Here is a 16,622-nt window from a genome sequence, read left to right on the forward strand (position 1 = left end):
TAAGAAACTGTGACATACATAATTATGACACTAGAAATAAGAGTAAATTTTCTGCACAATACCACAAGACAGCTCAGTATGAAAATAAGCTTTTTTATATGGGTATAAAATTTATGAGTAAACTGCCGTCAGCTTTGAGAGAAAATGAGAATAAGGATATTTTCAAAAAGCTATTGAAAAAATATTTAGCAAACGGGGTTTACTACAGTATTCAAGAATTTATGGATGGAGAATGAGGCTTTTGGGAGGATTAAATTGTAATGTACATTGTGGAATGTGATGTATATAATAATGTATTCTTTTATTTTTGACAAATAGTCCTTGACGATTTCCTATACTCTTTAAAGAGTCTCCAGGAAGAAAATTTAATCAAAATAAGATTGAATCAAAGAGAAAATAGTTTTCTTATATGAAAAAGACCAGCCCTCACGTTTCAGAGTGACGACATGTTTCGTGCTGAAACCAGGTATATGTGAAACCAGCACGAAAACCTCAGTGTTTATATTTTTCACGAAAAGTATTTTTATCATAACTTATATTAATGTGTAATCTTCAGCTTTTTAATATTATCATCAAAATTTTATATTTGTTTACTTTTTAGATGTGAATTTGTGTTTTAAAATAAATTTATATACGTTCATATTTCACTGAATAGAATAACGAAGAACTCAAAATGGCATTGTTGAAATTACTTTACAGACTATATTTTTACTAACTAGTTGACTTGAATCAGTAAATTGGACACAAATTCTACAGTGGAAAAACATAACCTTCTTTCTGGACTAGTATATTAATCAAAATTCGGGGGTGGAACAGTTTTGGGCTTCGCCTGTTGACCTCCCCCAATTATACAGAGTGTTTCAGAAGTAGTGTCGAACATTTTTGGGTATTGTTCCTGGATGATAGGAGACTACAAATGCCATATTTGAAGTGTCCAAAACTCAGCAGTTATCCTTATAGCTGCCATTTTGTTTTTCACTTAGGAATTTTTATCTCAAGAACGAAATGTTGTATTGATCTGAAATTTGGCATGAATATTTATGCTATAAAGACTCAACTTTAAAAAATAGAATAAAACATTTTCGATGTAAATTTTCAAAATGGCGGCCATTTAAATTTTTGATTGCAAATTTCACGAAAACCGTTCACTTTACAAAAAATTTACAAGAGACAAAAAAGTTAACAAAGTTTATCAAGATTCCAAGGATACCTTATTTATCATGACTGGTCAATTATATTCTTTCCGTACTGCATGCATGACCACTTTTCACCATTTAAAAATCAATATCAAATTTTCAATTCCAATTGTATTTAAGATGAAGCTTTGAAACTCGGTATGGCTCCATATGGCCATTCAGCTGATTTTACAATGTTTTTCAGGTGATCTTGTTTGTTCATGGTCATCCATGCAGTACGAAAAGAATAAATTTCTGTTATTCTTCGACCAATCTTAATAAATAAAGGTATCCTTGGAATCTTGATAAAATTTGCTAACTTTTTGTCTCTTGTAAATTTTCTGTTAAGTGAACGGTTTTCGTGAAATTTGCCATCAAAAATTTTAAATGGCCGCCATTTTGAATATGTACATCGAAATTTTTATTTTTGAGTCTTTATAGCATAAATATTCATGCAGAATTTCAGATCAATACAACATTTCGTTCTTGAGATAAAAATTCCTGTGAAAAAAACAAAATGGCAGCTATAAGGATAACCGCTGAGTTTTGGACACTTCAAATACGACATTTGTAGTCTCCTATCATCCAGGAACAATACCCTAAAATATTCGACACTACTTCTGAAACATTCTGTATTTTGAAAATAATTAGTTGACTTGATTCCTTCTCAATTGAAACATGTAAAACGTCTAGAATAGTACATGAAAATTTGTATATTCCAAATTCGGGGGAGGAACAGTTCTGGGCTGAACCGGTTGGTCCTTCCCCATTCATTTTATGCATTGTGTACAATTAAATCAATTAATGAATAAGAACTAAATACTTCCTATAATTATATTTCACTTCCTGGACTAGATCAATACTGGTTTATGCTTTCTGGAATGAACCAATCATTCAAATTAATTGTGTATTATTGAATAAATAGATCATAATTATGAATAAAATACAATAATATTTCTTCCTGTAATAATGAATGTAGTGGGAATGTACATTTTTTAGACAAAAATTGAATTTGAACTTTCAAGCATAACCTATTTTTTGGACATGTCGTTATCAAAATTTGGGAATAGAATAGTTTTGGGCCAAGCATGTTGTTCGTTCCCAATCATATTTATATGATTTGTAATAATTGTATCCACAAATAAATAAATAAATATGGAGATGTGTTAATAAGTACGGTACAGAGCTGTAGCCTACTAATTCTGTCATCTTTTACTTCTTGTATTGATATTAATTTTCTTTGATGAAATTCTTATATTTCTATGGGGGTTGCATTTATGAAGTGACTCTTTACAAGCCAACTCTTTAAAATAATTTTAAATGAATTCAAATCTAATCAAATCTATCCAAAACACACAACACACATATAAACAAAGTACAAATATCAAACACAAATACAAAGTGACAGGCTTCAATATTGTTGCCAATGGAAAATATATCAAGTACAATATCGGATACAAATCAATGAATCGTGTATCCAACAAGAAAACACTGGAATACAGTCTGATATACTCGTAACTTTGTAAATTTGTGATATCAAAATATCAATCAATCAATAATTTTATTCAATTTAACACAATATACATAAAAGAAATCAAAATACAAAAAATCACAATCAAAAATAAATTTCTATTGTAAATAAAAAAAAATATTGTAATAAATTTCTATAATAAAAATAAATTTATTGGATAAGTTTTCATTATAGATATTATATTACTATGTTTCACCTATAACTGTGCCAATAATATGTTATCTATTGGTATACTGCAGCAAATAACCCAGAGCAAAGAACCATGATCTTCCAAATCTCTATTTGAATTGAGCGCTGTCTACAAAATAAAAGCAACATAGAAAGCTAACAGTGATAAGCTCTTAATTCAGTTTCAAAGATCCTTATGAGTTCGAGAATCTTATCAAATCAAAACTATTATTCAACGTAATCGATTTATGGTTAAAACTCCTATCAAACATTGCATTATTTAGAAAACTCCTTAATTTTATCCACTTTTCTTGAACATTTTTCAAGTAGAAACAAGTCAGTTTTTATATCAGTTGATGAGTAGAATCAAATCTTTCTTTCTCCTTTATTAAAGTAAATAAACTGATAAATAATAAATAAATTGATGTGAGCACGGAGGCACATGGAGCAGCGGGAAGATTCAAAATATTGCTTAGACTTGCTCTCTCAAACGAGCTATTCGAAAAAAAAAACAAACAAACAAACAAGGCACATTAATAAATCATCCCAATAATATTACAATATTGCTTGAAAATTTGCTCAAAATATTGCTTAGACTTGCTCTTTCAGATGAGCTATTAGAAAAAAATAAAACAAACAGACGAAAAAAGTACATTAATAAATCATTCCAACATTACAATATTGCTTAAAAACATGCTCAAAATATTGCTTAGACTTGCTCTTTCAGATGAGCTATTAGAAAAAAATAAAACAAACAAACGAAAAAGGTACATTAATAAATCATCCCAATATTACAATATTGCTTGAAAACTTGTTCAAAATATTGCTTAGACTTGCTCTTTCAGATGAGCTATTAGAAAAAAATAAACAAACAAACGAAAAAGGCCCATTAATAAATCATCCCAATATTACAATTCAGTTTACCTAGAATCTCTAAGCTTATAAGTTGGTTTATTTCCGGTCGAGAGCTGAAGTACAACTTTGTTGTCTGGAGGAGGGACCGAGTTCTCGTCCTCCTCCTCCTCCTCCTCATTGCTCTCCTCCATTGATGTTTCTTCTTGACTACAGCTCTCCTCACCTTCACACTCCGATCTGAAATTAAAAAAAAAAAAAAAATAATTAATTAGAGTTCATAAAGCACAGAAAGTTATGAGGAACTGGATCTAAGTACAAAAGCTAGCAAATGAGCCTACTCCAAGATCAATATTGCAGTTTATTCAGAAGCCTTGTATTGATAGTTCAAGTTAATTATTATCAATAATTATTATTAAATGAAAATCCAAATTAACTGCTGCAAAAATAATGATAATAATCATTAATTTGTACCGCAAAAAAGTCAATGTATCTCATTTCACACTTAACTTTATTTGGTGAATCATGAAATTTATCTGACAATCAATATTTTCATTTAAATATCAATACGGACTTCCTATGTGCTTAGTCATGCAGCATTTATTATTACTAAAACATATTCTTCTCAATTAATTGGTAGTAATATCTATCAGTAAAGTGTTGAATTAAAAACATATAGATAGGTTGAATCAGTGTTTCAAAGATGAATTTAATGTTTTCATAGTTGTTGATTGTCAAATAGATGGTCCAGGAAATATGCGATGTACGATGAATTACACAGAATTTCATATTCTTTCCATCTTCCATTTTAGGATGAATATAAGCTAAGCTAAATTTAAAAAAAAGTAAATTAGTCTGTCATTCTTCAGTAATTAATGAATGTAATATGAACAACTCTCTTTCATGAGGTGAATTAGTATATTTCGCACCTAGAGCAGAAATGAGATTTTTCCAGCTCGAAATCGGTTTTCAAGTCCGAGGCCGTAGGCCGAGGACTAGAAAAGATTGAGAGCTGGAAAAACATTTTTGCCCGTGGTGCGAACGATATTTTCGCCACACTACAGGTATTGCTAACAAAATAATAAAGAATACAAAATAAAGAATACTCGTTAAGCTATCGTACCTATCTCTTGATTTTAGTGGTAGAAGATTTGCAGTCAGGATTTCAGATTCTTTTAAAATTTCACTGGAATACCACAGTCATCTTCAAGCATTTTTAAAAATTCGGAATGCACTAATCAACAATAAATAATTGAATAAAACTGGTTGCGAAGCGAATTAGTTTGATTCGAAACTGGAACTGAAATCATGGCAACTTCAGCTGATGATGAAAGTGGACACTCGCCCGATCTAGCGGATGACTTATTAACTACTTCCATGAGCGGCTGGAAAGAGACAACTTTCTGGCCTAGACCGGAAAGAAACCCTTTTCTGACGTCGTCTGCAAACAAGGTCTTTCAGATCTACGTAGGGACTGGAAAACAGCTGCTTTCTGTGCAGTGTGGCGAATAATTTTTTCCAACATTTTCCAGTTTCTCAATGATAGGGGAGTGATAATTATTTGTATAGGTCTTCTAAGGAACGATTATCTGGTATAGCTGGTACCAATCAACTACACTAACTTCAACTCCAAACTACCGTTTTAATGCCAGTTCACAATTTATCACAGGGTGACGTGTTTATTATACAGCTGGTAACTTTAGATGGTAAATCATTATCATCACAATATGATCTTGAATCATGATCATCTTTCTGTTCTTCGGTAGCCGCTCGGCCGAAAATTTCGAAAACATAGGTCTGTAAAATAGATTAATGAATGATTATTATTAGCTCCCCTATTTAAATTTCTGGTCAGAAACCATCCCCCATATTCACACAACATATTCCCAAAGTTTCATGTCGTTCTGTCAAGTAGTTTTTGAGTCTATAGGGAACAAACAAACAAACAAATAAAGAAACATACAAACAAACTAACATCAAACAGACATTTATATATATATATATATATATATATATATATATATATATATATATATATATATATATATATATATGATTATTATCCTTGATTTGATGGCTGATAGATTCTTCTACAGGGCGGTCGTTTGGGAATGTTATAAAGGAGGTGACTATAAAATACGAGTACAGTAAATCTCGAGTACAGAACCGTGATGCCAGGTGATTAGCCTGTCATCCAATAATACTGTTATATGAAAGGTTATATGAAATCTACTTTGTGAAAATAATTAATGACTGATAAGTTTGTGAAGTTAACAACTACAAGACTTAACTTATTTCGGACTATGTGTAACCTTATCTAAATTTGGGAGAGGAATAGCACAAGGTTACCTTATTTTTTCTCTCCCTATCATTTTTCTTTCCTTGCCCTATTACCATAGGTAAGGAAAGTATTGCTTTCCGAAAAAAATTAAGGTACCCCAATTTCTAAATTTCTATATTTTTCAAGGTCCCCTGAGTCCAAAAAAATGGTTTTTGGGTATTGGTCTGTATGTGTGTGTGTGTGTGTGTGTGTGTGTGTGTGTGTGTGTGTGTGTGTGTGTGTGTGTGTGTGTGTGTGTGTGTGTGTGTGTGTGTGTGTGTGTATGAGTGTATGTGCGTCTGTGTACACGATATCTCATCTCCCAATAAACGGAAAGACTTGAAATTTGGAACGTACGGTCCTTACACTATAAGGATCCGACACGAACAATTTCGATCAAATGCAATTCAAGATGGCGGCTAAAATGGCGAAAATGTTGTAAAAAACAGGGTTTTTCGCGATTTTCTCGGAAACGGCTCCAACGATTTTGATCAAATTCATACCTATAAAAGTCATTGATAAGTTCTATTTACTGCCACAAGTCCCATATCTGTAAAAATTTCAGAAGCACCACCCCATCAATGCAAAGTTTGATTCTAGATTCTCAATTATCAGGCTTCAGATACAATTTAAACAAAAATTTAGTGGAAAAGATTCAGCATGAATATCTCTACAATTTATGTTCAGTAACATTTTCAGTTAAAATTGAAAATAAGCTCGAAATGTGAGAAAATAAGATTATTAAATTGCAAACTGTTGGCAACTGTTGATTCTATTAAATCATTCACTATGAAGAGATAGCAGACTCCGTGTGTCTGGAGCGCTATTGTCCTGTCACCAGCTGTCTCAGATCTTAGAATAGTAGATTTGATATGCGCGGGAACACTAGCGTCAGTTGATCAATTTTCATAACGGCAAGGAAAGTTGTGTGAGTGCGCCACACCAGATTTTTTATGATGTACTTATTGTATGAATCAATGAAGAATTGCTCTCTTTCTGAAAAAAGGTTTATCACGAAAGTATCTTGATTTGTACTTAGAGAGAATTCTGACTCTGTCATGCAGTGGATATGATAAATAATTCAACGTCTGAAGAAACGACTCGTGTGTTTCTAGCTTCAATAAGTAAAGCTAGGCTACATAAATCTGGATCAACTACCCTACTTCAAATTGGTGCAACTGAAAGTTAGTACAGTAGAACTCCAATTTACCCGAACTCCGATCATCTGAATCACTTATAGAAAAAATAGGCGGAATTTCCGTTAAATTCCATGAATTTCAGATAGGTTCAAAAATCATTAACACTGTTTTAGTAAATTTTTATACATTAAAGTATTTAACAGGTTACAATTAAATAATACCGGATGATCAAAAAGTCTGCAGTAGCAACTTTCTGGTTTAGCGGTATAAAAAGTATTGTGTCTGTTTAGAACAGAACCCTTTTGACAAGCTACTCCAGCTTTACTCCTGCTCTACTGTCATGAAGTTGGATAAAAATAAAACTCTGTTATACTTGTTTTAGAGTTATTGAGTTTTTTTATATATTTCACTGCGGAGGGACATGTTGATCACCCTGTACTATAATATATTTAGTCAAAGTTTTTATTACAAATTTTCAGTTTTTTTTGTGAAAACTCTAATTATCCAAATATTTCAAACAAATGGGGTCCGGTTCCAATCTCCCAACTAATTCGGATAATAATTACTTATAGAACTACAATTATTTCTACTTCAATAAAGGAGTTCTACTGTACAATAGCAATGATAAAATATTAGTACGGTACATTAGTAATACAGTTTAACTTGGTTATTGCGGACTGGGCCTTAGCGTCAACACAGATATAACGTCATTTATTAAAGCTGTGCAAAGACTAAAAATAAACTTTCTACTAGTGATATTTTTCAAAGTTTTTCGATTTTTACATCATCAAGCTATCAAAATGAAAGAGTTTTCTCGAGAAAACATTTTTTCCGATCATTACTTTATGAGATATGAGCGCCTGAATTTTAAATTTTGGGACAGAACATTTCAAATTAGGTAAGAGATAAATCCATGAGATTTAGAGGATTGATTATTCATGGTATTGTTGATCTAGTGAAACAAAAATTTTCTGAAAACATCAATTTTCGTGAATGTTATTCAATTTACTAAAAATGACCAAAAAGAACATTTTGTTGAGTTATTTTTGGCCATTATTGGTAAATTCAATAACTTTACCTTTAACTTAATTGATATTTTTAGATTTTTTTTTGTTTTACTAGATCCATAATACCATGAAGAATCAATCCTCTAAATCTCCTGGGTTTATCTCTCACCGAATTTGAAATGTTCTGTCTTGAAAATTTAAACTTCAGTCGCTCATATCTCAAAAAGTAATGATCGGAAAAAAATGTTTCCCGCGAAAGCTTTTTTATCTTTATGGCTTGAAGCCATAATCGAAAAACTTTAAAAAATATCACCAGTAGTAAGTTTATTTTTAGCCTAGGAGTAGCACAGCCTTAATAGGTCTCGCCAAACTATAAGTTTTTCATATGAAACCAAAGTTTTTTAATTTTTCCTCGGTTTAAAATGAAGGTTTTGAAACCTCTTTTATTGTATCACTCAGATACAACGGCGTTGTATCATTCAGCGTCATTGAATGCGTGGTCCCTTAAAATTATACTGTAGTATTATATTAATGATAGAGTGCCTCACCGATCAGGCTGGTGATCAGAGTCCATGACTAGGGCAGCGAGAGAGAGCGGGGGCGGCTGCTGGTGTGGGGCGGCGGCGACGACGACAGGGGTGTGTGGGGCGGTGACATGGTGGTTGTCGGGCGGCAGAGGCAGTGGGTTGAGGTTGACGTCACGCGGCCGACACTTGGGAAACAGTTTTGTGATCTGCTCGCCGCTTCCCAGGTTGTCCAGTTTCAGGCTCATGCTCGCAAGCACTAACTACTGCAACACACAAACACAAAACATTAATTAAATTATAAAATACAATCAGATAAATAAATAAATAAAAAGGTATTGATTTATTTTTTGATAATAAATGAGTAAAAACAGCGACAATTAGTGGATTAAAAGGGAATATTTCTTAACCTTAAATATAACAATTTAATTTTAATTCTTTTATTTTCATTTTATAGTCTTTTCACTGCACAATATTTGTTGATTTTTATGATTCTGCTGTTCTAAAGTTTCCATTTTAATTATTATTAGTTAAATTTAATCTAAATTTTGTGCAATATTTATGTTTTTCTTTAATGTTTTTTACTGTTTTGCAACTCTCACCAGCGGGCAAAGATTTTCTTTTTGCTGGTGATGCCTAAATTTTATATTTTATTTTAATTTCATTTAAGTATATGTATGAGTGATTATGTTTAATTAATTATATTTTTAATAATATGTCATATTATAAAGAGATTGTAATATGTCTTGAATATTCTAATTGGCAATAATTGAAATTGAATTGAAATGTTTTATTGCAGAAGAGAACGTCAAATGCATTACAACGTCAAACAATAATAATTAATGTTAGTTCTTTCCTAATAACAAATTCATAATATTGTTTAATCTTCTCTTTTAAAAAATTTGAATAGAACAAATCAAACAATGAATACAATCAGATTGAAAACACTCTTATAGTAGAAAACAAACACAATATAAATTATTGAGTTGAATAACACAATCCACCAATACTGGATTTCTTTTCAAGTTTCAACATTTTCTAATTAATACAAAATTTTCCAGTTAACAGTGATGATTTGGTGGTATATTTTCATTTGATTTGGTTTCAACTCAATTAGATTTTAAATTTATGGTATATATAATTATAATCAAGTAAAAACATTCGTCTTGTAGACCACAAACACAATATAGATTAAGTTGAATAACATAATCCACTAATACTGAATTTCTTTTCAAGTTTCAAGATTTTTCAGTTAATACAGTATTTTCCAGTTAACAGTGATGATTTGGAGGAATATTTTCATTTGATTTGGTTTCAACTCATCTGGATCTTAAATTTCTGGTTTATATAATATTTTGGACTCAAAATTGGATAGAAATTATGGAATGATAATTATCATATCGGTAACCTATTTTTGGACTGTTTCTATCAACATTTGGGGAAAGGAATAGTTTTGGGCTTTAAGAATATCCTTTCTCAATCATTCATATTGAGTTGAGAATGATATTGTATCTGTAAATGTATAAATATATAATTATAAAAAAATGATTACAGTCGATTTGAACACAAGTTTAATTTTTAATTGGCGTTAAATCAATTGACCTAGTAATCCAAATTCGGGAGAGAAACTGTTTTAGATTAATATTGTTGTTTCTCTCCGAATTATTGGTGTGATTTTGAGCTTGTGTGAATGAAATAGAAATTGGCGAAGAGTAAAAAAATCAAAGGATAAGGCAAGCTTTGTTGTTAGTTTTCTTTGTACGTTCGAACTGGTACGCCATGTAGCTCTGCGTGGTAAAACTACCAAGGAACGCTAAAAGTCTTTTCGTTTAAACACATACATTTTTCAAGTCGTTATTATTTGTAGTAGTACAATCAATTCCTTATATAGTAGGTAGTACAATTGATGATTCGAAATTTCTGCTACTAGAAAGATGTGGGTGAGTTTTTGTAGTTTTTTTGTGGCCGAGATTGAATGTTGGTTGGAGTCAAACAATGTTTGTGCAGAAGAGATAGAAAAATTGCAAAGAGAAACTACAATAAGCACTAGAATTTATTTCGTATTTCTCAAACCAGAGATACACAAATTGAATTCTGGTACAACCCAGTTATTCACTTTTCGACAACAAACTCTAGACCATTGTTACACTGCAAAAGAAAACGTTTTCCAAGCCAAATGTCAACAGCCGTTTCTTCTGAAAAGGCAGTATTTTTCACCAGCAGATGGCATAAAAGGTGCACGCTTTTTCAATCACAAGAAAAGGTGGAGGTAGTGGCGCCTAATCGACTAGCAGTAGTCGAAGAGATTGAAATTTACCGATCGGGCACGCCAGTAAAAACAAGGTCCAAGTTCAATATAATTTGCATTAGAGCCGGGTGACAATGGTTGTGAATATGGGGGTGGGGGTGTGCTGCTAAGGAGGTGTCAAAGGGGAAGGGGGAGCCGACTGGTGAGCTCAGATAGGCGAACGGCACAATAGAGAGGCAGCAGGGAACTTCATTTCCGGAACAAAAGCTCTCCTTCTTCCTCCTGCTCTATGCGCCGCCACTCAACTCATAGCCAGATAGAAGTTAATTACATCTTCTGTTGCACGACGCTCCGGCGTCTTCCAATACTATCGCTCGTTGAGCAAACATTTACCTGGCGTTTTGCTAGTCGCGCTACATCACCGTAAAACGATGTAATGCACTACAATCTGATATGCTCTCAAGCATCCATTTGCCACCAGCCTACAGCCCAAGAATAGAGTATATAGCTGTATACCATCCTTGCCTACAGCCTACCTCGTCCTATCGCTTTAACAAGCTGCCTTGTCTTATATACAAACCCGTGTTTGCCTTCTTGTTTCATTAAGCCAGAAATATTAGGCTTATCCATCCAATTAGTTTTGATAAAAATGGGTCGGCTGAAGTACAAACGAGTTGCTTCTTTGATAATACCATAAAGGAAGCTTTATTGAGGAAATAAAGAGATAAAGGATGAAGTTCTATTGATAAATGGCATCAAACGTCTCAGACATACGTTATTTGATTTATTTTTGGACTACAGAGAGCTCTACGTTATCATGGCAGTATATGATCAACATTGGTGTTGCTGTCCTTGTCTATCACTCGGCAAAGTATCCTTTTCTAGATCCGCAACGTTGTCAGATCATTTCTTAGCAATGTGAAAATCTATTGACAAAATTCAACCATCATCCATCATCAAAATTGTTTTATTTGTACTGCTGTTATTAGATTAAAAAATGTATTTCTTATTTTTAGTACTCGTGGCTGGAGCCACGGCTTCTTTTTCCAGTCACGCCAAAAACTATTGTATTTTAATGATTATTTTTATTTGTAAATATTTAATCTCAATTATGAAAATGTAGACTATCATTAAATCATTGAGAAATATATTTTCTTGATAAATATAATACGATAATGAACAGTTAATATTACATCATATAATAATACCGGTATCAACCTGTACTATGTAGTGGCAAGGCAGAGATTTGGCAACGCTGTTATCCTATCTTTCTCCACTGCAATTATAACGTGGAGCTCACTTGAGTTGGCCTATATGAATCAAATTTCGGGGGAGGAACCGTTTTGGAATGATATTTTACAATAATTAAGATGAAACATTTTGTTAATTAATTATTAATTCTACATTGTTAAAAGACGATCTGTCAACAGAACACAGCGAGAAAGAGATAGCGCTATCCGTTTTGTTGAATGATAGACAAGGATAGCAATACCATTGCTAATCAATCACTGCCATTATAACGTGGACCTCACTAGACGATCATATTTAAAAATTCTTATTGATTCTAATTAAGCAATGAGAAGGATTCAAGGTATCAGTAATAATCTTCTATCAACAGCGGATGTTATTCAAAGTAAATAATTACGGGCAGAATGAAAAATTGAAAATGATTCACAAACTTCCATGTTTACCAATGAGTGTTTACAAAAAGGAAAATTCATTCCTATGCTCTTAGCTCGGAAGCGTAGCCTATGTGAGTCTACTTATAATTAGATTTATTTACTCAGGTAGCAGAGTTTAATCAGGATAATACTCGAGCAAGCAAGTTCCAGTAAACAGGAGCGCATTTAATCAATATCCCAGTGCTATGAAGGCGGAGTAATAACGTGAATGGAATTTTGCTACGTTCGTTATTTTTCCATGAGTTGTTACCAGAACGTTACTAAATACCCTTCCAACTCTCTTACATCCAAGCTGAATAAAAGTATAAACAGAAGGTGTAGATATACAAATTTATACTGAATATAAATTTTCTCACTTTATAAATTCTAGTATGATAATCAATATTAATTAAGGCATGAGATACTTTGTATGTTGGAAATTCAACCTGGTATTTATTTATAAGTGAAGGCAAACTTTGTTGAATGATTCTAGTTGAAATATGTGGATCCAAAATAGCTCTTGAGCACTCATTATGTACATTATCAAAGACATTATCGAACTGAAAATTAACTTTATTCTGTATTAAAATATTACTACTTGAAAACCTCCTATCCATTAGTGAGAGTGAACATTTCTAGTTTTTAAACTCCAACGGTGCATCCCGAAATATCCTATAAAAGTTTGCTCACTTATAAGAAATTACATTGGATGTTATACGGCAAGGCAGAACATTCAACTATTCAATTACGTGTTTTCCATTGATGTTAATAACTTATACTGTACATAACTTGCAGAGCATCGAATCAATCAAGTTTAATATTAATATCATTTTTTTTAAACATGTATTTTTCAGGTTAAATTTGGAAACCGGGCACTTCGAGTTTCAATGGACAATTCTATCGAGCGGACTAAGTCGAATTGGGTTGACAGTGACAGTGAACAGTGAAAATATAATTTCCATAAGTTTTAATTACACTATTCTCGCTCAGCCCGGGCTAGTGAGTATGAATAATCCCATTAGAACTTGAGGGAATTATATTTTCACTTTGAATTAAAAAAGACTAAGAAATTGTCAAAGAACCACTGATTTATTGATAATTAGAAAGACCGGTTTCGGTTATTACACCATTGTCAATCTAATTTCGGTGTAATAACCGAAACCGGGCTTTCTAATTATCAATAAATCAGTGGTTTTTGACAATTTCTTAGTCTTTTTCATTCGATATGAATAATTACCACAATATCAACTTCTCAACTACACAAAAAGTATATTTTCACTGTTGTGGGCGAATCCAGCTTTATCAGAAGCCACAGTGATCCGTTCCGTTCAGCATCCACAGTTCAACTGGAAACTTGAAATTATTGTACGGTACTAATAATTACTGCAGCTTGAGATTTTCACAAGAAATTGAAAATATATTTTTTTAATTTCACAATTTGCCATCGAAATATGGGTGATATATATTGCAAGACATGACTATACCTTGTTATGTATAATCAAAAACTAAATAAAGACAAGATTCTGTGTACAGAGTACATCAATGTTTATTTATTCATTAAAATTCCAATGTTGTTTTCAACAATTCCAACATTGTTTTCAACTATTCCAACGTTGTTTCAACAATTCCAACGTTGTTCCCAACTATTCCAATGTTGTTTGCAACAATTCCAACATTGTTTCCAACAATTCCAACGTTGTTTTTAACTATTCCAACGTTATTCCCAACTATTCCAACGTTGTTTTTAACTATTCCAACGTTGTTCCCAACAATTCCAAAGTTGTTTTTAACTATTCCAACGTTGTTTTCAACTATTCCAACGTTGTTTCAACAATTCCAACGTTGTTTTCAACTATTCCAACCTTGTTTTCACCTATTCCAATGATTTTTTCAACTATTCCAATGTTGTTTCCAATAATTCCAACATTGTTTCCAACAATTCAAATGTTGTTTTCAACTATTTCAACGTTGTTCCCAACAATTCCAACGTTGTTTTCAACTATTCCAACGTTGTTCCCAACTATTCCAATGTTGTTTTCAACTATTCCAACGTTGTTTCCAACAATTCCAACGTTGTTTTCAACTATTCCAACGTTGTTTCCAACAATTCCAACATTGTTTTCAACAATTCCAACATTGTTTTCAACAATTCCAACGTTGTTTCCAACAATTCCAACATTGTTTTCAACAATTCCAACGTTGTTTTCAACTATTCCAACGTTGTTTTCAACTATTCCAACGTTGTTTTCAACTATTCCAACGTTGTTTTCAACTATTCCAACGTTGTTTCCAACAATTCCAACGTTTTTTCCAACAGTTCCAATGTTGTTTCACACTCGCTCTTCCCAACTCATCAATCCCAACTGCATCAGCTTATGTATTCACAGCGATACGAACGCTGAAAAATATTTTAAATCTCGAGCGATTTCAACGAATTGAAGCGTCTCAATTTCACTAGACGTAAAACTACCGATCTAAAATGAAATCTAAATTGCTATCCTTCCTAACAGAACGGGAAACGCTGCTCTATGCTGACGACGCAGAGCAGGAATCGAATTAAAACTCTCGATTCAAAGCTTTCATCAAGAGCTGACTCTCTGTAGCAGAGCAGACTCTCTATAGCACATCACTCGCCTCCCGAATGAAACGTCATAGCGATTTATTCTCTCTCATCACTGCAATCCCGTTTGGAAAAAGTAATTCCAGAAAAGTGCTCCAGGACGAATCAGAGATTCTCAGCGTCAAAATAATAATTGTCTTGGAATATTCTAGATGCTAATTGCATAACCTTGTGCAAACGATCTGGCGCGACAATTCGAAATAATTGATCAAATATCTTCTATTTGGGAATGTTCTTCTTAATTAAAATGATAGAAACTGAGAAGTATTCCCGTTGGAATTAGAAGGGCATCTGGGTATGGAATCACCAAGAGAGAAGTATATCTGCGTTGAAATTAGAAAGCCATTTATAAGATCACCTAGAGAGAAAATCTCAAAATTCATTACTAATATATTCTACTGAATCGGTAGTAGGCTGTTTTGAAAAAATATTCTGTATTTTCTAATGCATTATTTATTTTTCTTTGAATGACGGTATTAGGCCGCCGCAAAGTAGACCCACGCTAATCAGCAACCCACGCCGTGGGATGTTTTGTAAACCATTGCTATAGAATTATTCATAATAAATCAGCTGACGAGTGGATTATTCATTGCATGCATTACACAGATGTCTAGAGAAGCCTCTAGATTCGTGGATTAGAGTGGGTCCACTTTGCGGCGTGCCTTACCGCACAGAAAGCAAGTATATCGTGAATACTCTCTCTATAGTATTTATTACTTATCCTAGTACTGATCACAATAGTAGATTGATCAATAATGATAGTGAATTTATCAGTAATTCATTTATTCATTTTTATCAATTTATACAATAAGTACATTATCAAAATGATAGGGAGAGGAAAAATAATGTAGCTTTGTGCTATTCCTCTCCCAAGTTTGAATAACACATAGTCCCAAATAGGTCAAGTCTTATAGTTCTTCAATTCACAAAATTGTCAGTCCTCAAGTATTTTCACAAAGTAGATTTTCAAATTTAGATGCTTCAAAACTAAACATAGAGGAAATATTTCACATTATTATAACTAAGATAAGAAATATTCACATATTGACTCAATTGAAACATTATGATAAATGCAAATTTGGACATTGATTAATCGGGTTTAAACAGCTTTGCGGAAAGCAACAGTAATCATTCCATTCTCACTCTCTAAATTGAACCCGTACAAATGTCATAAATATCATAGTGCAACACTGTAATGCAACTCTCGCAGATATGAGACTCTGTTATTGGTAGATATGGTAATATCTACTGTGGACTTGTTCGGGAGAGTATAAATATGGGCCCAAATCTAGTATCATTATTTGTAAATTTCTATGAACACATATATACTCTTACACAAGTATTTTTCTTCACACAGAATGTGATAAGCATTAAAGT

The 16,622-nt window shown here is 32.6% G+C and overlaps 1 protein-coding gene across 1 annotated transcript in view; it reads right to left on the minus strand.

The window, feature by feature from the left end:
- The window catches only part of LOC120349720, a 68,791-nt gene extending 59,803 nt beyond the window's left edge, over positions 1–8,988 (minus strand). The window contains exons 1-2 of the mRNA XM_039420255.1: positions 8,741–8,988; positions 3,799–3,966 (exon numbers count right to left, since the gene is read on the minus strand). Of these exons, the coding sequence (XP_039276189.1) occupies positions 3,799–3,966; positions 8,741–8,964 (392 nt within the window). The 5' untranslated portion in view covers positions 8,965–8,988. The remainder of the gene's footprint in view (positions 1–3,798; positions 3,967–8,740) is intronic.
- Positions 8,989–16,622: the final 7,634 nt, after the last annotated feature.

Source organism: Nilaparvata lugens, chromosome 2 (genome assembly GCF_014356525.2).
Source record: "Nilaparvata lugens isolate BPH chromosome 2, ASM1435652v1, whole genome shotgun sequence".
Lineage (NCBI taxonomy): Eukaryota > Metazoa > Arthropoda > Insecta > Hemiptera > Delphacidae > Nilaparvata > Nilaparvata lugens.